At 50.6% G+C, this 27,501-nt stretch overlaps 1 protein-coding gene across 1 annotated transcript; it reads right to left on the bottom strand.

The window, feature by feature from the left end:
• Positions 1 to 1,980: 1,980 nt before the first annotated feature.
• Positions 1,981 to 21,410, bottom strand: LOC134380969 (lipase maturation factor 1-like). The gene is made up of 3 exons (XM_063101069.1): positions 21,239 to 21,410; positions 7,041 to 7,350; positions 1,981 to 2,128 (listed from the first exon to the last, which is right to left on the bottom strand). The coding sequence occupies exons 1-3, from the start codon at positions 21,408 to 21,410 to the stop codon at positions 1,981 to 1,983; spliced, it is 630 nt and encodes a 209-aa protein (XP_062957139.1).
• Between the last annotated feature and the right edge of the window lie 6,091 nt (positions 21,411 to 27,501).

A 27,501-nucleotide genomic window follows, 5' to 3' on the forward strand; every position in this document is an offset into this window, starting at 1 on the left:
TTTTTAAAATAATTGCCCTATGGCTAACAACATGTATCCTCCACCACTCACAGGAGGCCTACGGCTAGTATTTTACGGCTTCACGCACAATTTAGAAACCTTACAGGTTCAGTGAGGTCCCCACCTTTCCTTGTGATAATGGTGTCACGTATACTACTACACTGTAAACTCCACATTACAGTACTATAATTTTTTGCCTTAAATAGTCTCATGTATACTAAAGAAATTAAGAAAAAAGAAATACAGATCATTTCATATTTACCCACAGCTACCATTTCCAGTGCTTTTTACTCCTTTCTGTAGATGTGAGTTTCTGTCTAGCAACAATCCCTTTAGCCTGAATATTCTTTTAACCTTTTTTACAGCACGTCTGCTGGCAAAGACCTCTCAATTCTCATTTATCTGAAAATGTCTTAACCATGCTTTCATTTTGAAGGATATTGTCACTGGGTATATCTCTGGGTTGTCGATTGTTTTTCCTCCAGCGCTGTAAAGATGCCTTCTGACTGCCTCTGCCTCCAGTGGTTATAGGAAGCCTGATATCATTTGAATCTCCATTCTCCTGAATGTAGTGTCTTTTTTTCCAGATGCTTTAAAGACTGTTCAGTAGTGTGGCTGTGACGTGCCCACATGTAGGTTTCTTTCATTTCTGCTACTTAGGGTTTGCTGAGCTTCTCGATCTCTAAGTTTTTATGTTTCGGCTGTTACTTCTTCAAGTACTTTTTATGCCCCATCCTCTGTGTCCTCTTTGTTGGGCTCTATTTACATGTATGTTAGGCTACCTGCTGCTATCCCACAAGTCACTGAAGCTCTGTTCATTCATTTTGATCTTTCCTCTGCTTGTTCTTTTATGTGGACAGTTTCCATTCATTTCTCAGAAAGTTCACGGAGCCTTCCTCTTCCGTTTCCACCTGCTGTCAAGCCCATGCAATGGGTTTTCCAGTATAGCTACTGTATTTCTAAATTCTAAAATTTACAACTGGCTCCTTTTAAAGATTCTACTTCTCTGCTAAATTTTCCATCTGTTCATTCATTACAACCACAACTTCCTTTAAGTCCTTGAAAGTATTTATAAAGCTTCTAATTCTAACATCTGGGTAATCTCAGGGTTAATCTCTACTGACTGTTCTTTTTCCTCCCTGGTTAGGAAACATACTTCCTGCTTCTTTAAATGTCTAGTAATTTTTTATTCTATAGTTGACATTATAAAAAATAAAAAGATTGTTGAAAGGTTGATTGTATTTGCTTCCTATGAAGAGTGTATGAATCTGTTCTGGCAAGCAGTTAATTTACCGAATAAACTTGATCTTTTCAAGGTTTGTTTTCAAGTTCTGTAAAACTTGGTCTCGAATAACCCTAATTCTAGGGCTAGAGGAGCCCTGCTCTAAGGTGTGGCCCTTCTGGGGCAACTAAGTGCTTGGGGTCTTAAGCAAGGTCCCTCCAGACACTGGGTGGAATGTTCATGTCACCCTGCACTATGTGACCTCCAGAATCACCAATGAGCCCCCAGATCCCTAGCTGCTGTTTTCTACTGAGCCTCAAAGAATCCCACCCTCCACATTCTTGGCTTACTGCTTACCCACAGATGATAGGGACCCTGTGTTGGTTTCTGTGGCCAGTCTCTGTGTAGCTCCTCTCACTTTGGTACCCAGTCGTACAAGCTCAAGCTGCCCTGAACTTAAGCCTCTGCTTCTGCAGTTCAGCAAGGCCTCAGTGCCCTGCTGGGCCCTCCCCGGCTGCCGTACAGCGTGTGCCTCAGGCAGAAAGCCCTGTGGTCCTGTGCTGCCTGCTGTCCAGTGTCCAAAACGTGCTGTCTCATATTTCACTTGGTTTTACTGTTTTATGGTAGTAAGGCTGGTTCCATGCCTGTAACTCTGTCACGGACAGAGGCGAAAGTCATAAATGCTGGTCTTTTATTTTAAAAGACTGTTTTAAATATGAAACATCTTCTTAAACTCCCTGTCTGGCTGGCTTGGTGGCTCACAGCTGCTCACAGCCGGGCTCCAGGCCCAGCCATGCTCCATGCTCCCTTGTCCTCGCACCTTCAGTTTTAGCTGTTGCTCCTCTGGAATCCCCTGATGACAATGGGCTGTGCTCTCTGGTGTCAAAGGAATATATATCTTTTGTCCTATTAAGAAAAACGACAAAATTTAAGAAAACATTTGTAATATTAATTATAGAAAACCGTTCTGGAAACAGCTGATTCATATGTATCTAAAAACAAGCTACTGGTGAAAAATGGAATTCACACAGAAGCAAATGCAGAGGGCTGGAAACTGATTTCTCCGCAGTTCTCTGCACACAACTAGTCCTTTATCCTATGAGGTCGCTCAACGCACATAGGACCACATGGGAGCATGCCATGGCTGCAGAACTTCCACACACTACCCCAGCCACGATGGGAGGGAAACAGGCTGGATGCTGGGGGACAAATCCCTCCTTTGCTTCCCACATTCACTTTATTGTGGGCAACTCTCTACAACATTGGACACCAAACTCTGTAATTACAACCACCATGAGGGGGGTCCAACGTTTGAGCTAGAAGGAAGCATATCTCCTGGCAGGTCTTGGTGGGGCAGAGATGCTGGACAAGGTGGGACAGAGCCCCTGGCAGGCCAAGAACACAGTGGTGTCTTCCCGTCTAGGGCCAGGGCAGCAACTGCCAACTGTGGGGAGTCTTCTAAGGCAACTGACCCGAGGCCAAAAAATCACCTACAATGTGAGGCCTGAACAGTCTCGGACATTACTTTCAACCCCATGGTAGATGTTCAGAGTAGACCAGAGAGGCCAGAGGAAAGTCACCTGACCCTGAGCTGCACAGTGAGTGCCTGCTGGGACCGCCTCTGTGCTCATCCACTTCTAGTGCTGACATTGCTCTGGAAGCTGCTGAACAGAGGATGTTAGCAGGCACCCCAGCACAAGGAGCCCTGTCTTGAGTCCCCCTGGCCAGCCTGAGATCACAGCCCTCCACTTGGGGTGAGCTATGCACTGTAGGGCCCTACACACAGGTGCATTTGTGACTTAAGTTGCGACCATCTGCTATCAGACATCCAGAGAGGCCCCCGGCCGTCAGCTCCCACACCGCAGCACGCTCACCTGCAGGACTTTGAACACGCAGTGCTCTGCGCTACCCATAAAGCTGAGGTCTTTTCACAAGCAGGAAGTAAGCTCGAGGGAAGAGTTAGATGTCTGAGACAAACTCTGACGAACTGCGGCAGGTCCAGTTTTCCCAGGTAGTTTAGAAGCATGAAATGATCATGAAGATGTCCACGATGGGCACCCCTGAGCACCCAGCTCTGTGGGGGTGACTACCACCCCTCGCACCCCTGGGTCCTTGAACCTTGTAAAACTAAAATAGGAATTCATTCATTATGCATCAAATACGTCTACGCCTGTCAAATCCCTTCACATGAACTAACAAACAGACAGCAGCCCAGGCAGGAGAGAGGGGCACAGCCCCCGCACCCACTCGGGACTGGGGCTACAGACCAGGGTGAGGCAGGTGGGGGAGACGGTTCTGTGGGTGTTTGTGGGACACTGTTACGTTTAAGCTTATGTTTAAGTCCTGGAGCCAAAATAAGTTTTTCACCACTGTTAGTTAAAAATGGAGCAGCTGAGTACAATGTCACCTGGACTGGCCCCTTGATATCTCCTGCGGCTGCTGGCCTCTGCCCCGGGCACTCTTTGAAGTGGATCCGCTGTCCCTTCCATCTGGGAAGGAAGTGCCAAAGGCAGCTCCTTGCAGGAAGGAGGACCCCTGAGATGCCCCGACTTTGGTCCAAGTTTCTAGAGATAATCTTTTCTTCCTTCTGGGGGTTGGGAAGATGGAGAAAAGATTGATTGTGCATCATCCTGAATAGCAACAAAGAAACCCTTCAGGATTATTGCCAAAGTAAAGCACAGATAAAAGAGTCAGAAATCCAAGTTTTTGGAAAAGTTGATGCTAACTGAGGAAACTGGAGCAGAACCTATAATCAGGGTTTCCAACATTCCGTGAACTTCTGTTGTTTTAGAAAGGCCCATTCTAAGCAGAGTTAGATTCTTCCTGAATGTTATTTAAAATTGTATGCAATGACAGTTGTCAAGCCTTGGCTCTCTCTGTCTCAAATGTTTTTGAGCCCAAGATGTTTAAATTCCTAGACCAAGAGGACAGACACTCAAAGTACCAAGATAAATATGCACAAGTCCATACTGACACAACAAAGAACAGAATAAACAGATAAAAGGGGACCAGAGACAAAGCCCCTGTGCTGAAGAACTCTTCATCACCATGCAGATCCTCTGCTCCTGAGAGGGTGGGCAGAGACCCCCATGCCTCTCTATGGACTGCACATAGCGACCTCTGCCAAGAGAGCAGAGGGGAAGGGGGAAGGGTTGCTTCATGGCACAGAAACCCACATGCGTGCTGCGTCAGGCGCTCAGGGCAACACCGGCGGGGACAGTGTGCTGACTGTGAGCCTGGCCCGCTGAATGAGGAGCTCTCCTTCTCGCTCTTCCTCCCACACCCACAGCCCAGTCGAACCATAGGGAAAACTTCAGACGCTCCCCATGGGAGAGCTGCCTGCGAAACCCCTGAGTACCCCCACAGCTCTCCAGCACCCCTACAGCACGTGCGGAGCTGCCACAGCCCAGAGGAGCCCAAGGAGACACAATGGAGATCCCGGGGGTCCTGGGTGGGGTCCCAGGAAGGAAAGGGGAGGTGGGAGAACTGGGGAATGTGAGTGAAGTGTGGACTCAGTTAGTGAGCAGAGTGGCAAATGCCCCGCTGCTGCCAGATGCTGATGACAGGAAATGGGCATGGGGCACACGGCACTCTACCATTCTTAAAGCAATGCTGTGGTCTGCAGCTGCTCTGAGAGACTAAGCGTACTAAATTAAAAAACAGCCAAGGTGGCCAAGCAACAACAGGGTGTGTGCTATCAGGACAGTTGTGCCCAACCTTGGCATCTGCTTGAAGCAAAGCAAAATGCACATGCACAAAGATGCCCGGCCATGCAGGGGAGGAGATGAAATCAGTCTTCCTGGACACCTGTGAAAGTGCACACCCTCCATGTGAGGTGCCGAGGATGCGCCGATCATTGTGTGAGGCAGTGACTGTGTGGCTCGAGCCACTTCCCTGCCTTGGAGGCATCCATGGCCCCCGCCATCACCACGTGGATGCACTGGACTCCTGCCTGCAGCACTGAGTGAGATGAGTGCATCAGGACAGCAGGAAGGCAGTCCTGGCAACAGAGAGCAGGAGGAGGCATGCTCCCCTCACAGGAGTGGACGTGTGAGGGCCACCAGAGACTGCCCACCTAATGGTGCACCAGCCACAGTCGCCATGAAACAACGCCCGTTTCCACCCTTGCCATTCAAGAAGAACATGCAGTGAATGAAATAACCCCTCTCCAGGAAACCAGCATGGCTTCCGTGTGGACCTGGATGTCACAGTGTATGCACATAGAATGTGTCTCTGGCTGCTCGGGGACCCATGCATGCATCCAGCGAAAGATGTGCTCACGGCTGAGCCATCAACTGCAGCAGCCTCTGGTGTGTCCTCAATGACTCAGCCTACTTTCCACTTCAGCACACCCCCACCTGTATAGAGTTCTGCTCAAGTGTTCCCGGGTCCTTTGCCAGGGACGGAGTCCTGAATGGCATAGTTTGTCTGCCGAGGTACACGGGCAGGAGTGGGGGGTCGGGTGGCCGAGAGGTGGAGTCGCTCTGCAGACAGCACCCGGGCAATGCCTCTTCCCCTTCTCTGCAGGGTGTCTCTCATGCTCGGCCTCCCTGACCCTGTGCCCCCACCCCATCTCACAGCAACCCAGCATCTCTCTAGTGAGGAGAGGGTGCAGGTGAGGACAGGATGTGCTGCAGGGAGGTGGCCCCCAACACTTCATAGCCCTATAGACCACGGAACAGATCAGCAAGGTTAAACTGAAGGTCTCATCGAAGACCCAAGCCTCCGCCTGTCTGGGTTTAAGGTCCAATCTCCAGGAAGTGACATTGCCCCACTCCACAACCCCAGGAGACCCCACATCCTCTACCAGCTCTGCATAAGCCTTCAAGCCACCCAATGGGAGCATTTACCAGAGGACAGATGCCTCCTGCATGGAGCCTCCCACAGGAGCCCAGGGAACTGCAATTTGCTACACGTCCACACAGACAGCAACCACCAGGTCCACTCCCCACAGGTCTACAGAGCCAGCGTCCCTACCTCCACTTCCTACATGTCAACAGAGACTCCCACTCCACATCTATTTCCTGCAGGTCTACACGAACACCCCCCCCCACGTCCACTTTCTGCAGCTCTACATGGATGCCCACCCCACGTCCACTTCCTGCATGTCTACACAGTCAACCACCCCACCCCAGAGCTCTCTCTCAGAACTTAACCTTCTCTCACAGAGTCTTCTGTGCTTCCCCTGGTAGGTGCCCTCCCTTTTCTGGAATGTAGAACTTTAAATAAGAGTGCATCCCTTCCTCCTGCCTGTAAGAGTAACCCGTTCTTCCTGGCCCCTCCTCGACTCTCACATAGGTGTTCCATCTGCAGGCTGCCCTGATATGCCCTTTGTGTCCTCACAGAGCTCCTTCACCCCTCGTGGCATCCCTGGCATACATCTTCACCTCCGCAGCTTGGAGCCCACTCCTCCTGCCAGCGGCGAGTCTGGTCTTGGCCCCAGCACATGAGGAGGGGTGAGGGCAGAAGGGGCATGCCACAACATCAGGCACCCTCAGAGTGCTGCCCCCACTTGGGGGCTCCTGTCCCACCTCTCCAATCCCCATGGCTCACGCAGGCTGGCAATGGGGTCTTCTTGGTGGGGACATGCCACACCACACAGATATGGATTTTATTTTCAAAGAAGAAAGGCCACTGTGTTTTGGTTGATTGGCAGCTAGCAGCCTCCACCATGGCCTAAGTAAAACGATGATGCTCCTCTGAATTAATCTGAGAAGAGAGCTGCCCAGTCCCTCCAGTTGCCAGGAGACCTGTATGTGTCTGCAGCGTGAACCATCACAGAACGCCGAGTGACGATCACCCCACTCTTTCTACTCACCAGACCTGTCCGACGTTGACCAGGGACATGTAGAGGACCCAGAGAGCAGCCATGAGGACCATGTTGGCACAGCCAGTTATCAGGATGAAGGATGAGATGCCCAGTCCAAGCAGAGCAAGGAAGTCCAGGTTGGAGTTCATGTCTGACCAGTCCATCAGCCAGATGACAGTCGGGGCATAGGCCAGGGCATCCCAGCCCACCCTCCCCTGAAAGTACTTCTGGATGCTCCTCAGGTACGCTCTGCAAGGCAGCAGCCCTGTGTCTCCAATCAGCTGCTTGTTCTGATGGAAGGCCACCAAGAATGCCACGACTGGAAGAGAAGAGAGAGGACAGAGGGATGTGAGTGGGAGCAAACCTTCTGTGGACACCAGCAGGGGGGCTTGGCTGGGTGATAAGAGGAGGCAGGGTCAGAGTAATGGTTTGGAATGCAAAGTACAGACTGAGTGTGTGGGGGGATGCGATTATTGGGAAATCCAACCTGGAGAAGACTCGATGTACATGTATATGTATACAATACCCATGTCTTACCTACTTACAGGTGTATGTGTAAGTAAAGTAGACACACATTAGTATAAAACACTCCTGTTACATACAAATGTTCAGTTGACCATCTTGGGCTGCACTCAGTACTCTCTGCTGTGAAACCCATTGGGAGAACCCACATCTCTGCAGACAGCGCTACTCCCAGAACATGCCACGGGTGCGGCGCCAACTGCTTACATGGAAATCATGATTCCCTCCTGCAAAGCCCAAGCTTCCGAGTTCATTTCTGACCACTCCCACCCCTCAAGAGCACTTTCACATCCTCTACATGTCAGTGTTTACAGGGACGTGTTTACACAGAGAGGCTGCTAGGGAGAGAACCACACGCCTGTCTGTAAACCTGAAGAACAGAGAAACGCTGCATCCACCAGGATAGGAAAGGCCCAATGGAAGCTTCCATATAGACTCTCAGGGACCACCAAGACCCCCAGGTGGAAAAAACTCATGCTGAAGAGCTGTGTGACATGATCTGCACTTTGTAAAAAGCAAAACAATACCATGCATTTCTACAGTAAATAAAAATGTATCACTGGGTGGGGCTGAGATGGAGGCAGGAAAATGGGGTTTCACTTCATCTCCACTCCAAGTATAAAACATCCACTGTCTGGCCCTTTAAGAAAAGTGTGCAACCCCTGGTCTAAAGCAAGAAGAGTAACAATGAATTGTGTGTTTGTGTATATGTAAAGAAAAATGCATGAGAAAATAGCACAAAAGACAGAGGGAGAAATCGGGAACATGCTACTAAAAGGACCTCACACTATACACAGAGTGTTATACTATTGCATGAAGGTAGATTCAAATTAACTTAAAGTGTATATTGTAAATCCTGGGGGAAAGCAATAAAAACTTTAAACAGTTTTAAATAATAAATCAATTCAGAAGGTAAAACAGAATCTTTAAAACATTGCTCAATTAGCCAAAGAGAAAACAGAAAAAGAGGAAAAAAGAAAGAGAAAAGAAGGAACCAGTAGAAAATAACTGGAAAGACGGTAGATTTTAATCCATCACTTTAAGTGGGAATGCTCTAAACACACCAGTAAAGACAGAAATCGTAGATTAGATTTTTTAAAAAGGCAGGGTCAAAATCTATGCCATCTACAAGATATCCACTTTAAATATAAAGATATACGTTAAAAGTAAAAAAGATACACCATGCAAACACTAATCCAAAGGAAGCTGGAGTAGCTATATCTAATATCATAAAAAAGTAAACTTAAAAACAAAGAATAACACCAGGGATAAAAGAGGACATTGCATACTGATGAGGGCTCAACAAGAGAACATCAAAATATTAAATGTGTATGAACCTAACAATAAAGATACACACATACACATAGGAAGCAAAAAGTGATAAAAGCTGATAGAAGCAATAGACCAGTCAACATTTATAGCTGGAAGTTTCAACATTCCTCTCTGTTTTCAACAAATTAAGTAGACAGGAAATCAACAGGGCTACAGATCTGAACAACACTAATAACAAACTTGACCTAACTGACATTTATAGATTCTCAGCTAGCATTGAACAGTAAGCCACCACTGTATGACATTTATAGAACACTCCATCCAACAGCAAAATATGTATTATTTTCAAGTACCTATGGAACATTCGCCAAGACATGCCACTTTGTGAGACATGAAACAAATATCAACATATAGAAAAGAATTAAAATCTAAACATATGTTCCCTAACCACATAGAATTAAACAAGAAATCAATAACAGAAAGTTATCTGGAAATATACCCAAATATTTGGAAATTAAACCATATACTTCTAAATAACCCATGGCTTTAAGGGGGGGAGGCTCAAGAGAAACTACAAAATATTTTTGTATTATATTTAATACTTTTGTATTATATTAAAATATAATAAAATATATTAATGTATTTTAATATTTTTAAATGGAATGGAAATAAAAACACACCATATCAAGAATTGTGGGATGCTGTTGCAGCAGTGTTTAAAGGGAAATCTACAGTAAAATGCTCAGGTTAGAAATGATAAAAGGTCTCAAATCCAAACTTCTACCTTAAGAAAGCAGGAAAAAAAGAGCAAATTACACTCAAAACAAGCAGCAAAAAAGAAATTTTAAAAAGATAAGATCAAAAATCAATGAAATTGAGAACAGGCAAAAAAATATCAATGAAACCAAAACCTCGTTCTTTGAAAAGATCAAAATAACTGATAGACCTCTAGCTAGACTAACAAAGAAAAAAAAGAAGACACCAATAACAGGAATAAGAAAGGAAACACTGCTACTGATCACACAGACATTAAAAAGATAATAAAGGAATATTACAAATCTCTCTAAGATAAAAAATAAGACAACTTAGATGAAATGGACCAAATACTTGAAAGATACAAACTACCAAAACTCACAAAAGAAGAGATAATATATCACAACCAACTGACTCTCAGAAATGCAAGGCTGGTTCAATATTTAAAAATCAGTCAAAATAATTCACCATATTAACAGACTAAGTAAGAAAAAAAATGATAATATCAACAGACACACACAAAAAGCACATGACAAAATTCAACATCTATTCATGATTTTTAAATCTTTCAGAAAACTAGGAAAAGAAGAGAACTTCGTTAACATATGAAGATGATCTATAAAAAGCCTACAGCAAAGATCATATTTAGAAATGAAAGACTGAATACCTTCCCCTAAGATTTGGAACAAGCAAGGATGTCTTTCTCACTATTCAATGTTGTATGGGAAATCCTAGCTAGCACAATAAGGCGAGAAAAAGAAATAAAAGGCATATAGATTGGAAAGGAAGAAATAAAACTGTCTTTATTAACAGATGACATGACTGTCTTTGTAGAAAATCCCAAAGAATCTACAAAAAAAACAAAACCCCACAACTCTTTGACTAAATGAGTTTATCAAGGTCACAGGATACAAAGTCAATATACAAAAGTCAACTATTTTCATATATATCAGCAATAAACAACTATAATCTAAAATTTTTAAAAAATTACAATAGCAAACCCCCAAAAGTACATAGATATAAATCTAACAATATATAAACAGAATATATACATAGAAAACTACAAAACACTGATGAAAGAAATCGAAGAAGACCTAAATATATGGAGAGATATACCATGTTCATGGACTGGAAGTGTCAAAATTATGAAGGTGTCAGTTCTCCCCAATTTGATCCACAGATTCAACACAATCTGAATCAAAGGTTTTCTGTAGATATTGACAAGCTGATTCTAAAATGTACATGGACAGGAAAAGGAACGAGAATAGGCAAAATAGCACTGAAAAAGAACAATGCTGGAGGACTCACGTTACCCAATTTCAAGACTTCTGTAAAGCTAAAGTAATCAAGACAGCCTGGTATTGGTAAAAGGATAGCCATGTAAATCAGTGGAACAGAATAGAGGGCCCAGAAAGAGATCTTCGCAAACATAATGACTGACCCTGACAAAGGTGCCCAGACGACTCAATGGAGAAAGAGCAGTGTCTTCCACAAGCAATGCTGGAACAATTGGATGTCCACATGCAGAAAGATGGACCTCAACTCATCCCTCACACCTTATACAAAAATTAACTCAGAAAGGACCACAGACCTCAATGTAAAACATGAATGTATAAAACTTCTAGAAAAAATATAGAAGGAAATCTTGTGACTTGGGTTTGAAAATGAGTTTTAGATACAACACCAAAAGCACAATCCATGAAAGAAGAAACTAGCAAATTGGGCTTTACTGAAATGAAAAACTTCTGATCTGCAAAAGACACTTTTAAGAGAATGAAAAGATGAGTCACAGATTGGGAGAGAACATTTGCAAATCACACATCTGGTAAAAGATTTGTAACTAGACTATTTAAAGAACTCTTAATACCCAGCAGTAAGAAAACAACCACCCTGATTTAAAAAGTGGGAAGGAGTAAAAGGGCAAAAGACCTGAACTGACACTGAATTGCCTGTTTCACACCAAGAAGACACACAGATGGTAAATGAACATGTGAGAGGCTGATGCTCAATGTCACCTGTCACTGGGGAAATGCCAATTTAAACTGCAGTGAGATGTCAGCACACACCTATTGTAATGGCCAAAATAAAAATAAATAAAAATCTGACAACACCAAATATGCCAGAGGATTCAGATCAATGGGAACTCCTGCTCACAGCTGTTGGGAATGCAAAATGAAGCGGCCTCCGCAGATGGCAGTTTGGCGGTGTTTTGCCAAACCAAGGCCCACCACCGACCCCACTGTCTATGCAGGTACCCACTTACGTGCACTGGAAACTTATGCTCACACAAAAACCTTCACACAAATGTTCATAGCAGCCGTGTTTGTAATAACCAAAAACTGGAGACGAGGAAGATGCCCTTCAGCGTGGAAATGGAAGAGCACACGGTGGAGCACTCACACACGGGAGTAATGTTCAGAGATGAAAGGCAGTGGCCCTGATTCACGCAACGACTGGCTGAACCTTAAATGCATTTTGCTAAGTGAAAGAATCCAGACCCCAAGGCTGCATGCTGCATGGTTCCATTCACATGTCATGCTGGAGAGGGCGAGACCGCAGACAAAGAAAACAGATCAGAGTGTGCCGGGGTGAAGGGGGTGGTCGCCACACACACATGGGAAGTTCTGGGGGGACAGGACTGCTCCGTACTGTGCCGGGTGACAGATGGCTGTGTGTTGTCAAAACCTACAGAATGTAGGCTCAAGTATATAGACTCAGAACACCCAACCCAGGGCCAGGGGTTCCAGGATGGGTGCAGACTGTGGCAAGCAGACCTAACTCTGCTACAAATGCGCAACATGACCTCGTTGGATGCATGGGGGAGGGGAGGAGCTGGCCTGAGTGACTCTGGAAAATGTTCCAAGTGGAAGCTGTAAGGACAGGGACAAAAGGAACTGCGTGTAGACACTGTACTCTGCTGGCTTTTCCTCCTGGGGTAAGGGTGAACAAGGCTGAGCCTGCTCTGCATGTGCACTGGGGGGTATGGGGGTGGTGGGAGCTACATTCTCACTGGCAGGAGGGAAGGCTGGACATACCCGTGCACTGGGCTAGAGCTGGAGACATAGTGCGGACTCACATGTAGCTTGGTGTGAGTGCAGATGGACAAACAGAGAAGAAATCCCGTGTGTGTGTGAATGTGTCAGCTACAAATAACCTAGCTCTGCCCACCCAGAGGGCGGGAGGCAGAGACACCTGCTAGCAGTAGGCACTCCCAGCACCCAGATTGGGGTTTCTAACACTCTTCTCCAGGAGGAGAAACCAGGGCTCTGTGGAGAAGCAGCTGATCTAGGGCTGGGCTGGGAAATATAAGACGAGCCCACAGCATCCTGCAGTGCCAGAAAGTCAGGCAGTGCTCATGTAAGAGGGGGGCATGCAGCAGGGACACGGGAGACAGCATGAAAGAGATCCCAGTGGCCGAGCCTGGCAGAACTTGAGACACAAACTGAGAACAATGCGACCAGATCATCGCACAAAGTGCAAACCAAATGTGTGTGAACCCATAGTGACGCACACAAATGGCTAATAAGTAAGGGAGAGGATGCAGATCTTCCTCACAGAGGAATTCCAAATAATATCTGCAGACAGCCTTCCAGGAGGCGGTGCTAGGCCTCTCCTCCCCCGAGGGTGGGCTGGACCCATGACTGGCTTCCAGAGATCAGAGACTGGGCAGGAAAATCGTGACTTGACCGGGGGGTAGGGGTGGGGGTAATATGGGGATGCACCTGGCAGACACACCTTCACCAGGTGGCCAGTAGGATGTGCGATGTCAGGTTCTTGAATGGTGTGGCAAGAAGACCCCTCTTGGGAGTCTTCCCAAAGCTCATCACCCCAGTCGAATCGTGAGGAAGCGTCAGACTAACCAAATTTTAGGGACATTCCACAAAATATATGACTGGGATGCTCAAAACTGTCACTGTCGTAATACAGCAGGGAGGTCTGAGGGACTGTCACAGACCAGAGGGGATGAAGGAGACTGAGGACTAATGCAGTGTCATCTGTGGACTGGGTCCTGGGCATTGGAGAAAAATCCAGAGTCTGTAGTTTGGCCAACAGTAAAAAAAAAAAAAAAAAGGTGCAAATGTCTCGAAAGCCCACAATGTGCCACTCGGTGCCCTGCAAGAAGAGAGCTGAGACCTGCCCTCCCTCCTGGGCAGTGGAGGCAGAGGGGCCCCTCGGGCTGAAAAAGACTGGTGTCCCCTAAAGGCACTGGGGAAGGAGGGGCAGCACCAAGAAAGAAGAAAGAAGGTGGAGACGGCAGAGCACAGGGCTGCAGCACAGAGGCTCCCTGCTCCCCACACCCTGCCTGGCCTCACCATTGGGCAGAAGAGTCCACATGCCACCGACCTGCAACGTAGAGGATACCCTGCAGTGGGGCCCACCCAGCCCCACAGCCACAACTGGAGGAACAGTGCTGGCTGCTCCCGCCAGAGCCCAGACCAAGTGTGTGTATGTGTATGTGCATGTGCCTATGCATGTGTGTGCACACGTGTGCATGTGTATGTGTGTACATATGTATGTGTCTGTGTGGGTACATGTGTGCATTGCATGTGCGTACACTCAAGTCTGTCTGCAGGTGGGGGAAGCGTGGATGGTGACCAGCCAGCCACTACACGCCACAGAGCCCAGTCCTTGTCCCTGCCGGACCCGGCTACACAAGGGCCTAATCAGCAGTGGCTGAACAGCTGGATGTCCTCCATCCGCTACCACAATTCAAACTCCAATGCCACTGAAGAAAAACAAGACTTGGTCTCACTGATTTAATAGTTTAAAAAAGTAATTCTAAGGCAAGAAGCATAGGAAACTTCCTATTTATCAGGAAAAAATGAAGACAGAGTGTACTTAGATTTCAGAGGGAAAAAACCTATTTCAATTTCCACCCGTGTTATAAAAATAGCCAAGCAGACAAAAGAAACAAGTCAGAGCATCACAGGATCTCAGAGCTAAACTGATTAACCAACCTTAGAAAGGCCCAGCCACCCCACCCCCATGAAGGCAGGCAATGGGGCCAACCCTCGGAGACTTTCTTAGTCTTTCACCAGGGGACCCTGAGGCTGACCTAGGAGGAATGACCAGGAAGCACCACGCCACCTGAATAGGCATCGTCAAGGATGATCTGCAAATAATTTATTTAAAACCAAAAAGAAAAAATAGTTTTCTCTTTTTTCTCTCCCTTTCAGATAAATTGCTATAAAATTAAAACAATCTTCCTAGAAATGTAGTTCTCTGTCGGGTGGTTTTTATTAACTATGGTTAAGTTCTAGGCCTTGGCACAATGAGCTCAGATATTTTTTTCTGTAAAGGCGTGTGCTGTAGAGAGCACAGAGGCAGGGCAGTGTTGTTTGCCTTTTAAAGAAATTGTAAGCATTTTACAGAGTTTCACTGGAATTGAGTGGCCCAAACAGAAGAAAAAGAGCCCACCTCCTATGAACTCTTACAGCCACTGCACTCAGGACAAAAGCAAGTAAAGCAGGCTTCAAGTATTCTTTTTGTTTCATTTTTTCCTCAAACTTCCAAAAACAGCTTAGAGTTTGGCAAACACAGTGCAGCAGTGCTACTTGGTGCTCCAGTACTGCCCTCAGGTGTTGTCCGAGAAGGAAGGCCGAGCAACAGGAGCCCAGGTGAGGCTTGACTTACCCTCATGGATGAGCTAGTGCTCCCCAAGTGCCTTAAGTTCACCTCAAACCATAACAGCAAGGACAGGCACCGAGCAGTGAGCAGGACAGACAAGGCGAGCATATCGCCAGTGCAGCATATTCTGAGGCAGCAAAACCAGGAGCTGCAGAGTTTGGGCCAAAACTACCTGTGAGACCCTTTAAAAGTCAGATTTTTAAAAGAAATCTTATCCCAGGACTTCCAGGCAACAATCTGGAGCTGGAGCAATAAGCGTTAAGCAGCCCCTAATTCTCTCGCCAGTGTCAGGAGTTACTTTTGGAGCCCTGGCCGGTCCCTACCGTGTGGTCTCCATTGCTCAGAGGATCACAACCAAGCAGTGGGTTCCATTGCGAGCGCAACTCCTAGGTCCAGGAGGATTTTCATTAAGGGGCTGGTAACATGAGTGGTCCCCAGCCGGCCTGGTTGCAGGACCCAGCTGGGGGTCTGGTGCAGATTTTGTGGGACCAGAAGAACCTGACCCAGAACTAAAGACCTGAGTTTCAAGAGTGAGCAAGCTCATGGAGGACCCTGAGGAACAGTGAGAACGGGACTCTCACACAGATGCGTCATGGGACTGAGATCAGGGCTGGATGGCAGAATGGCAGGGCAACTGAGAACTCAGAGAGCTTCTGGGGAGAGCAGTTAGGCCACTGACAAAAGGACGTGCGGCCAACTGCTCAGAGACACCATCAGTTCTGCAGAGTTCAGAGGGCAAACTGTTTTGACAGAGAGGCGTGGACCCAGGCAGATCGGTATCCCACAGGCAGGCATGGAAGCACAGAAAAAGTTCACCTTCTCCACATCCTTTCTTGAAAAGCTGTTAGGGATACACTCCAGCAAAAAGAGAGAACAAACCAGCACACAGGAAACCATGAGATCGGAGAGATTACGAATTCAACCCAGGAGGGAACCAGGGGCCTTTTGGGTGGGCTGTCTGTGTCCTGAGTGGGCCACGCCCATGGGCTAGGGGTGGGGAGGGGGAGGGAAGGGGGACACAGTTGGATGCAAAGCACTAATAGTGACCGACCATATGCAACAAGTTGGGACGCCATACTGAGTGAGGATAGAGGTATAGCCAGAACGAGGTGGACAGGCAGACGGGGATGGTGTTGACTGTGCAGAGGCAGACAGCAGCTGGGGGCAGTGCTGATTACATAGCCCCGTGGCCAGGTTAGGAGTCCACAAGAACAGCCAAGAGCTAAGTCTAAAGGCAAGACAGAGAAAAAGGGCATTCGAGCCAGGTAGAGCAGAGGCCAGCAGGTCTCAGGACCACAGTCAGGGAGGGGGATGCCCCACTGGAGGGGACCCAGCAGCAACAGCCAGGCTCAGGAAGCAGCCCCAGGGGTAGTGGCTGCAGCTGGAGCAGACGCTCGGTGGCCAGCTGCCCCCAGCAGAAGTAACCTGGACTCATACCAAGTGGCCCATCGGTGGGACTGCTCTCTCTGCACAAGCAGCCCACACTCCACGTCATCTCTACATGCACTCTGGCTGGTGTCACGGGGGCCTGGTCCTCAGCCATATTTGCTCAGCTTCCTCCTATCTTGGCTCCTCCCCTTGGGCTGAATCTTCTTTCTCCAAGCAGCACAGGCAGATGTCAACCTCCAGAGGAAGCCAGGAAGGCATTCCCTGAAGCCCCCAGCCTGTGTCACTAAGCACACACTCAGCTATTCCATCGGGCCCATTCAGGGCTCAGCCCGACAAGAGGATGTGAGCGAGTTCAGATGCAGCAGCCGCAGACAACGTCAGTTGGCAAGGTCCACCTGCAGATGCCAACACCACCTAGCTTGTCTTCATGTGACCAACTGTTAGCAATTTTGTATACAAACATCTTTCTAACTGGAAAATGTCTCAAGAGTGCTCTCCAAAGGAAATGTCCTTTTCCTACTTCAAGTGTACTCAGTGGCCATGGTGAAGCATAGGGAATCTGGCTCAGCCCTGGGACAACCCCACTGATGAGGGTCAGCGATGAGATGATCGCCATGAGCGGCTTGGCCGAGGTCACACAGCTCAGGTGAGTGGACCAACTCTCAGCCTCAGTACTTCCACCTATCACAAGCTTCCGGAAGGTTCTGTCCAGTGAAGCAGTAGTGATCAACCAAATTCCGACCAGCTGCCATTACATTATTTTAGATCATTTCTCAGTTCTACATGGTTTAAACACAGTGCCCACATACTCTATCAAATTCTCATCCATAATAAGCCAACTGGAGTCCAGTCCAGGAAAAGCTGGCATGAACAGAGGCTGGACAAGTCTTACTCTGTAGGACTTCTTTAACAGCACCTACAAGGCTATCGCTTCTCTTCTGCCTCATTGGCAAACCCAGCTTTAGTGACCAGTGGCTTCAACACACATGCCAGAGACTCCACGAGGTCTGCCCCAGCCGCCCCGCAGCTGCTGGACCCATGGCCCTTCCTGGCCCTGTGGGAGGGGCATTTCCATCAACCGAGGGTCTGGCCTGGCAGAAGAGGCTTCAGACCAGTCATTTAACCGACATGCCCCTCGCTGCAAGGTTAGAACATTGCTGCCATGTCCTCAATCCAGCTTTAACCACTTAGAGCCACTGAAGGAGGGGTTCAGCACTTCAGGTTTAATTTCTAGAACAAGATGGGTGGCAGCATGTCTGGCCCCTGGCTGCCTGCTGCAGCTCTCCAGGGTTCCTGTTGCCCTCATTATTCCTTAGGGAACATGAGGTCATGCCTATCAACACAACGGCCATTGGGAGAGGGCCGTGTCATGGGCAGCAAGAACTTCCCTGCCAGGCTGCTCCACTGCTCCATCCCATGGTGACCCTGAGCATGGTCCTTACACTCAGGTTGCTTCCTTGTCATACACAGGGACAGCAACAGGCCTGACTGAACATGGCACCCCCTGCCCCCTCCACGAACACAGCACCCAGATGCTACAGCTCAGGCCAGGAGTTCCTGTCACATGAACTCTTACTCATCCAGAATTCAGCCATTCCTGTGAGCAGCATCCCGTGCCGGGTGGACACCAGTGTTTGGTGTCCACCACCTCCGGCAGCCTCAGTCCCTCCAGGTGCGCCTCAGGGCCTGAATGCGGCACCCAGGCGTGAACCTAGTATTCAGGATAATTGAGCGCATCATGGGGGTGAATAAAACACAGCACAGGAGCCAGGGGCCCGGACTCTGGGGGCCCATCACTGCTCCCTGCACGCCTGGCCAGTGGCTTAACCTGTGTCCTTGCTCTCTGCCAGGAGTGAGGACCTTGCTACCAGGAGGTGAACATGTACTCGTGAAGCACCCATGCACGGGGCAGGTGTTACTTCAACATTTGTTTAACACACTAAACATTCTCGGAAATGGAGTCTACACGTCTGGATGACAGGAGAACCTTTATGCCAATTGTTTGGCAGAGCCCGTTAAAACACTGCTTGCCGGCAGAAGAGCATGTGTCAGCTCCCACCGCACTGCTACTACAGATGCCCCAGGAACCCTGGATCGTGCATGCCCTGACTTGCATACAGCGAGCTCACCCCCAGCACCTATACACCTTGGACGCATTGCACAGAAACGTCCAGGCCTGCCGCGGAAGGAACCGGCCCCAGGGCAGACACATCAGGCTGAGTGCAGAAGCCTGCTGCAGTGGCCAGCCCCTCTGGGTCTGGCTTCCAGGCTTCACTGACAGCCCAGACCGTTCTGCATTTCTGATGCAACATGTTTTCCTCTCTACATCTTTATTATACACCCCTTGACACAATATGCGTAAGGTTAAGCATGCCTAAGTTCAATGTCTTTTATCAAGGGGAGTTTCTACAGAATACATTTGGCTGTGTGTTTAATGACAAGTCTTGAATTGTAAAATTCAACATTAAGTGAAATATCTGGAGAGCCCCTATGGCACCTTGGAAAAACCCTGGGATTCTAAGGGACAAGGTGTAGGTCATAGTCCCAGTAAGATCCAGGACCTTCCAGAAGGAGATACATGCAGGATGACTGCCCACTTGTCCCAGGTCTTTTCAGCCAGAAAACCACAGCTCTGGAAGATGGGAAATTAGTTCCTGGAAACACTGATTCAACCCCAAATATACTTACAAGCCCGGGGAAATGCTTATGTCAAAGCAAATCGTTCTATGTTCTGCACCAGGCTCAAAATATCTGCTTGACCCAGTGGCTTCAATCACTTCCTTCTGAATTGAGCAGAGGATCCCCGCAGAGATCAAAGGCTGCCTCCTCCGCTCTTCTGAAAGAGCCCTTTGAGCCCTGGTTTCATCAAGCCCTGCTCTCGGCAAGCAAAGCTGCTGGGTTTTTCCCACCGTATCTTAGGCTCCCCTTTTAAAGGTCTATTAAAGACTCACAGATTCACTTTATCTTGACTTCATCTCTTGCTAAGTGACAGCACAAACTTCTGGAGTGACTAAATACTGTGGAGGATAAAGCAACACTGGAAAGAACTATTTCTTTTAATATATATAATAGCTTTAAAAAGAGAGAAAGAGTCTGAGCTGAAGCCTATATTGGCAATCCCACAGTGACCTTACAGTAATGACTGCGTCGCTGCTTTGCACTAGGAGGTGGCTCAGTTATCACATAAAACCTTAAAACCGAGCCTCGCTCTTGCACAGGAGCGCCATCAAACTTCTAACGTGTTTGTGGGGTGGACGCTGTCCCAGAGCTGTCTCAGCTCTGCTCTTCCCCTCCATTCCCAAGGGAAGGGGGTGAAGACCTAAGCTGGGATGTCCCGTGACCACAGTGTGCAACCCGCCTGGGTGGAGCCGGGGTCCGGCCTCTCCGCAGCCCTCTAGAAAGGTGACCGTCACCCCCTCCCCGCCCCGGGCAAGTGCCATCTCAGCCTGGTACTCTCTCGTCACACCCAGGCTCATTTGAGAATCTGGGAGTCGGTCTTCGTTACTACCATCAGGTTGGGCACATGAAATGTGAACTTCACGAATGCCCACGTGCTCACAGGACTGCTCCCTTCCAAGCCAGACTGCTGGGTTTTAGGGAGTAGGGCAGGAGGGGGTTGGCGGCAGCTGCATCCCCTTCTTCCCAGGCTGGATGTCCCGAGGTTTTGAGCATGAAGTGACTTTTCTGAGGACGGGTCAGCAGGCAGGTCCTGCATAGCTGGGGGCTGAAGGGCTGTTTCACCTGCTGAGGAAGTCCTCAAAGCTGTCCCTCGCCCCCACGGCATGAGAAGCCACTTCTGTGCCTCCTCCCTTGAGAACACTGGATAAGAAACTCTGGCCAGCCACCAGCCAGTCACCCCAGCTCAGCCTTCGGGGACGTGAAGGAGGTTCCGTGTCTCCCAGATTTCAGAAGGGGCCACACGTGGGCCGGGGATGCAGCAGTGGAACTGGAAAGCCTGGGACGGAGTGGGAACCTTTCCTGCCTTTCACGGTTGGGCGCCCCTGTGCCGGGAGGGCAGCAGCAAGGATGCAAACCGCCCCCACCTGCTAATAATGAACTGGGTGATTTTGTAGCTGACCCTAGCCGGACCCCCCAAGGTCCTGAGACAGGGACCCTGGGGCTGCCCCCACCTCATCGCCCAGAGCTGCTCCGGGCTGGGGCGCGACGGTGGCAACTTTGGGGAGCCCGAGGCAGGCTGAGCCAATGGCCGGCAGGCGAGGACTGGGGTGGGGGATGCTCCGGCTCTGGTGACAGAGGTAAAGGGGGGCCGTGTGCGAAGTCACCTGCCCTCGTCCTCCCCTCCCCCCCACCTCCCTACCTGCCACCTGATCTCACCCGAACCCACGTCAGGGAGAAGGGCGCGCGCGGAAGGAGGGTCGGGGGAGCGCCTGGGATATGTACCGGCACGAAGCGGGCCCTGGGGAGGAACAGGAACTCGGGGGCGCACGGAGTGGCAGGACAGGGTCCAGGGTGTGCGCACGGAGGGGCGTGGCGGGCCCAGGGCACGCACACAGAGGGGCGGGACGGGGTCCAGGGCGCGCGCGGAGGGGGGAGGGGCGGAGTCGCGGGCGCGCGCAGTGGCGGGGCGGGGGGTCTTGCGGCGGCAGTGACAGGCAGGAGCCCCTGGCCCGTCGCACACTCACAGTAAATAAAAGCTAGGGCCTTCAGGAGCACGATCCTGGTCAGCCAGAAGGTGCCCACGCAGAGGCGGGCCGGGCAGCCCACGGGATCGCGCTCCGGCGCGGGCAGCGACCCGGGCCCGGGGTCCAAGTCCCCGGTTTTCCGCTTCCTCAGCGACTCCTCTGGCGCAGCCATTGCCGAGCCTCTATGGCGCATGCGCGGAGAGGGCCGCGCGCGGCAGCCCTGCCCTCGCCCCGAGGCCACGCCCCGCCCTCCCTGACCCCCCCCCAGAGGCCCCGCCCTCTCCGGCCGGCCGCCCACGTGCGGGGAACGCGCCCTGCAGGTCTACCGGCGCTGCCCACCGAAGGCAGGAGGCTGGGTCCTGGGAGGAGGCGTGCCGCCGGCCCGGGCTTACGCGTCCAGTCCTTCGTCCACCCCTCGGTGCGTGTTGCAGAGGCCCGGTACCTCCAACGCAGGGCCTGCCTTCTCGACCTCGCTCCTGGGGCGGATGGCGCGGGAGGGGATCCTTGGAAAGCCTGCGGTTGGCGCGCCCCCACCGCCTGCTTCTGCGTTGTGTGGGGCCGCCGAGCGCGCTGCTGGGGCAACAGTCACAGTTGGAGGGGGACTGAGGAGGCGGGACTGGGCTTGAAGAGCGCAGAGCCTCCAGCTTGCACCCCACCCCCAAGCCTGCAGCCCCCATCAGACAGGCAGAGCTCCTGTCAGCTGGGGGAGAGAAGCAAGGGGGACTTACTGACCAGTGACCCGAGCAGATCGCCGAGGACACTGGCAACTCTCCATTCTGGCGTTAGGGGGCTCCGACTCTACTCAGAAGTGGCACTGGAAGAGGGTGGAATGGCAGGTGTCCCTTAGAGGAAAGGGGCATGCAGTACAGGGTAGGTGTTATAGCCCTAGGGGTCATCGCTGCCACTATGGGGCACTTGTAAGGACATCATTGAGATGTGGGGTTTTCCTTGTTCATTTGTCAGAGCTCTTTGCATATTAAATATCCTGCTGTTTTGAGTGTAAATGTTTGTCCTGGTTTTGCTTTCATTTTTACCTTTTCCTCAGCCCATCAGTTTTGTTCTGGGTGATTTGACATACAAATTATTGATATCTGCATGGTCAAGTGATTTGCTTTATTGTGTATTTAATCACCTGTTCAATTATAACTTCACCACCTGTAGTGTGAGTTTCATGAGGGCAGGATCTGGCTGTGGACATGGGAACCCCCATATCTAGGCCAGACCAGCAACTGCTGGAGCCCCTCCCAGCCTCTAGCTTTCCCCCCATGGTTGGAGTGATAGCATATATGTGTATCTTACAGTGTGGTTTTTTTCAGAGTTTTCTGTTCTTTATGAACACCCCCCCCCCCCACTTCATGAAAAACCCAGCCGTGAAGTGGGACCTGGAAACACGTTGCAATGGGTGGTGCAAAAGGAGGAACCGCCAGCCCTGGCTGGTGCCCTGTATCCTGGTGCCTCCACAGGAACGCAGGACCGGCACCTCTCCTTCTCGTTGTCCTGGTGCCAGGCTTGGGATGGGCCGCCACCGCTCTTTGGGGAGAACCGGGAGAACACAGCAGCCTCAGCCCAAGCCTGCAAAACTTCCCTGGGTCCCTGATTGGATGCTAGAGCTGCTCGGGGATGGAAGGCAGGGAAGGACAGCTCTGCCACCAGGTGTGACCCTGGGTGCTGCTTTTCAGGTGGGGACAGTGCTCACAAAGGGCCCCTTTGTTCCCAGCTTCCCCTCGCTGGGGCTGCATTGTTCTCCCCTGGGAAGGGCACAATGGGGCATTGTGCAGAGCAGAAAAGGGCCCCTTGTTCCAGCATCCAGCTTTCCAGGCTCTGGGCTTGAGCTCCAGGCTCCCTCTCTGGGTTTGCCCAGGGTGGGCCAGGCCAGCGGAAGGGTCTGCTGGGATCTCGCATTCCGTCTGAGCTCGCGTTTCCTGTGGGGTCTGCCCTCCTGCTACGCTGACCACAGAGGTCTCATCCATTGGTCTAAAACTGGCTGGAGAACAAGTCATGCAGGGCAGGGCTTGCGCCGAGGAGAGGCTGGCGGGTGGCTTAGTTCTTGCTCATTTCAGCCTGAATTTAATCAAAGTGCACGGGGCCATCGAAAGGAATGAAGTTCTAACATATGCTAGCTTCACTATATGCTACAACATGGATGAACATCAAAAACATCTAGCTAAGCAAGACAAGACAGACACAAAGGGTCACATGCTGTGTGATTGCATTTATATGAAATGTCCAGAGCAGGCAAATCCAAGGAGACCGAAAGATCCATGGTTGCCAGGGTTGGGGGAGAGGGAGATGGGGTGAGTACTTCATGGATACAGGGTTTCCTTCTGGGGTGGTGAGAACATTCTGGAACTTGACAGAGGCAATGGCTGCACAACATTGTGAATAGTGTATGCCACTGTATGGTTCACTTTAAAATGGTTAATTTTGTGCTGTGCAAATTTCACCTCAATTTTTAAAAAGAATAAATTGGAAACAAAACAACCAAGGACAACCTGCACCGATGTTTCAGAATCACCTGGAAGGCGTTGCTTTTACCTGTCGGAATAAGTGATGTCACTCACACCAAACCTCTGTCTATATTAAGGAGTATCTTGCAGTTTAAAAATAACATTTAGATTTGGGCATGTCTTTCACCAACACAAAGCAGGACGAGGCTCCTGAGCTTACACTTTCAAGCAAAAAACTGAGAAAAAGTCAAGCTGACCCAGGAGGGAGCTGAGATGCGGCTTCCCCACCCCAGGGCCACCCCGGGGCTGCAGGAGAGCAGAGAAAGACTGAGGGGCTCCCCTGGGAGGACCCGCCAGCTCAAGACTGGGGCTGGTGTCCATGAAGACCCACACACAAGCCCACCCTAGGTGGGACCCTATCCCCTGCTGTCCACAGCCCCCTCCAGCGCAGCCCCCAGACCATGGCACACACAGGCCGGCGGGCTGGCGGCTCTCCCAGCAGCTGCGGAGCAGCTTCACAGAGGAATGAGCCCCCTGTCAGCACCTCATCCAGCTGTCCCCAGGGCACCCCAGCCAGGCAGCCCCCGCCGCATCAGGGCCATTGTCCCTGATATGCAGGCGCAGCTGTCTCTGGCACCCACAAGAACCCAGCTTGGGCCCAAATCTAATCGTGCACCCTTCATTTACCCCAATTTTTCATGTCTTGAAATCTGTTTATGGAAGGGGGGTTGGCCCCATTGCTGCCAACATCTGTCGCCTTCTGCCAGAGGGGTGGTTGGTCAGTTTAGGCCAATCCCGCCCTGACTGCTCAGGAGCCAAAACCCCCCAGTGAAGCTGGCAGGTGCGGTGGGGGTGAGTGAGCAGGTGTTGCCATTTGCTGGTTGTTCTGGGACCGTGACTCACAGGCGGCTGTTCTGCTGGATCTCTGTCTCCTCCTCCTGCACCCTCGGCTCTAGGCCATGAGCGCCCAGCCCTGCACCCCAGAAGGAGCCGTGGCCCCATGTGGCCTGCAAACTGGCAGGCCGTGCTTCTAGGCAGAGTGGAAATTAAAGCAGCCTGACGTACTCTCATTCTCTGAGTGTGGAGCCCTATGGAAGAAAAAGAATGTGTCATTTTCTTTTAATCTTGAAATCATCTTCCGACCTGGAGGAAGTCTCAGAATCAGCCTAACCCAGAGGTCCCAAGCAGGAGGCCTGCAGCTGCACTCTGTCCACACAGCTGTGTGGGTCAGTGTATGGGTTATGAACCCCACAGCAGTGCTGTGTAACAAATAGCCCTGGGACCATGGGCCATCCTGATTGTGAGCAGGGCTAGACCATGCTGGGCCCTGAGCAGATAAGGGCAGTCGCAGGAGTTCCTGTGACTTCTGTCCCTTCCCTCCAGCCTTCAGAAGCAAAATTTTGCTGAGACCTCCACCCTGGCTATCCAGAGAGCAGCCCCTTCATAACAGCATCACCTGCCTTGTGCTGCTGAGCCACCTTGTTTCCTGCCACCTGTCCCACACACCCGCCTGAGGACAATTTAATTAAACCCCATTTTGCCATGTTCAGAAAAATAAATACTTGGGAGACAGCAGAGATCTTTTCACAGGACATGTTTTAATTTGCCATTGGCACTAATGGCTCTTGAGCTGAGCTTTGTGGCAGAGGAGGTCAGGGCTGAGCAGCCCCCTCTTGCTGAAAGGGGATTTTTCTTTATGACATGTTTATTTGAAGGCACCTTTTACCTTCCCGGTTATACTTGAAACAAGACTCAAGGGCTCTGCTTTGAGAGTTTCAAACTTAGACATCTTGGGCAAGAAGCCTCATTAAATAAGTCAAGCTTGGAAGAACAACACAGGTCTTTCAGCAACCTATTCGGGCTCAGAAGGCTGATTTTCTGAACTGAGAGTCCCTGTCACGGTCCTGGTCCCCTCCTGCACACGGGCTGAGAAAGCTTCTCCCAGGCCCTTTTTTCACTTCTCCACGAGCTCAGTGCCCAGAAGAGGAGCCTGGCACATGGGGCTGGGTGATGGTGAAGGGCGGAAGTCCTGGGGGGCTGTGCTGCAGGGGAACTGGGACCTGGAATGATACAAGGTTCCAGGGGAGTGAGGGCCAGGAAATGGGCTAGGGCTGGGGCTCCAGTGTCTGGTATTAGAACCCTCTGGTGCAAGCAGAAATCCAGCACTACCCTGCATGAACAAGGATGGGACTTATTGGCCTATGGAATGGAAAAGTCCAGAGGAAGGTACGGCTGACCCTGAGTGTCGAACACCACCCACAGACTCGGCTTCCCTCCGTCGAAGATGCTGTGGGTGCCTGGCTAGGATCTCCTGGGTGCTCCCCTCTACCCAGGGGAGGCTGCTTGTGGAGACCCCTGGGACCCTGCATGTTTTGGCTGCAGAAGCACCCTCCGTCCACTGTTAAATGAGACGTGCCAGGAACTAAGGGGTGCCGTTGGGGTCAGCTCCACCGTAAGCCCCCGAATGAAAGGAGAGATGCTAAGGGATCTGCCACTCACAGCCACAGCTGGATGCTCAGGGACTTGCCACCAGCATGGGCTGGTGGACACCGAGTGGAAGAAGCCACAGTTGTTTCCCATATTTGTGATCCGCACATGCACCTGTCACTGGGGAGGAAATGAACCTTGGGTCCCACTCCTTGGGTTAAGCACTGCCCTCTCTCCAGAATCCTTTCAAAAGCAAGAACAGCCACAGCAGGGGGACCCCTAGCACTGTTTTTGGTCACTTCCAGGCAGTGTGCATTTATTTATCAGGATACCAAGGAGAGCAAGAGGTGAAGGTGGGAGGGACAGGTGGGAGCATGTTCATCCCCTCCTGGGGCCAGAGGGCGTCCTGAGGACACGGGGCCGCGGTGCTGAGCTGGTGCAGGTGTGAGCTGCAGAGAGGACAGCTCCCACCCACGATGGCCAGAAAATGCTGCTCCTGCAGGGGTGAGAGGGAGGAGTGTGGGTGGTGTTCCACTGTCATCTGTGTATGTGGACTGGTGGAGAACAGATACAGCCAGCTCCCAAGGGGACATCAGCATGACCAAGGGGCCAGCTTTGACCCAAACCAGAACTTCTGCCCCAGCTGGCCCTGTCGGCATCCCTGAGACAGCTAAATTAAGGAGGGGCGGTGGCAAAAGCTTAGCCCAGAGTCCTGAGCATCTGTCACCAGGAGGCTGGACTCCTGAAGGAGGTGTCTAGAGCTGCCTGGGAGCCCCTGCCTCCCTCTCCGCAGATCCATCTCTGCTCAGAGCAGTTCTGCCATCTCTGCTCCTGACGTTTTGTTTATGCCAGACCAGCCAGTAATTAAAAGCACCAATTAATCTCGGAGGTCACCCTGGGATGCAGTGCCAACTGCCTCTCTGACCACAGCAGACGAGGGAGGCCCAGGCCAGGGCTGTGGACACACAGGGACACACCAGCCCAGGGCCTCATGGGCCCACTTGGCCCTGCCTCAATGCTGTTCTCTTAGAGATTGTACGAAATGCAAACATGGCCTTCCCCAACTTTGGGATGAGGGCCAGGCAGGCTGGCCAACAGGGAGATGGTCAGGGGATGGTGCAGGGAGGGACAGCCTGGTCCTCATGATGGCATTTAGCTCTCAGTAGCCCCTCCTTCCTACTCAGCTCCTCCAGCCCCAGCACATAGTGCACACACATGGGCTTCCTGAGTCGCCATCCCTAGAAGCCGAGGAGTGAGGACGTGGGGCATCTGTGTGCCTGGAAGAGCCCTCCAGGCCTGAACTGACCCCATCTCACAGGCACACAGGTGCCCCTGTCCCCCTTGCGCCTAGAGACTGTGGGTCTAGAAACCTTGTTTATATCAGTTTTC

The sequence above is a fragment of the Cynocephalus volans genome, chromosome 6 (assembly GCF_027409185.1).
Source record: "Cynocephalus volans isolate mCynVol1 chromosome 6, mCynVol1.pri, whole genome shotgun sequence".
Classification (NCBI taxonomy): Eukaryota; Metazoa; Chordata; class Mammalia; order Dermoptera; family Cynocephalidae; genus Cynocephalus; species Cynocephalus volans.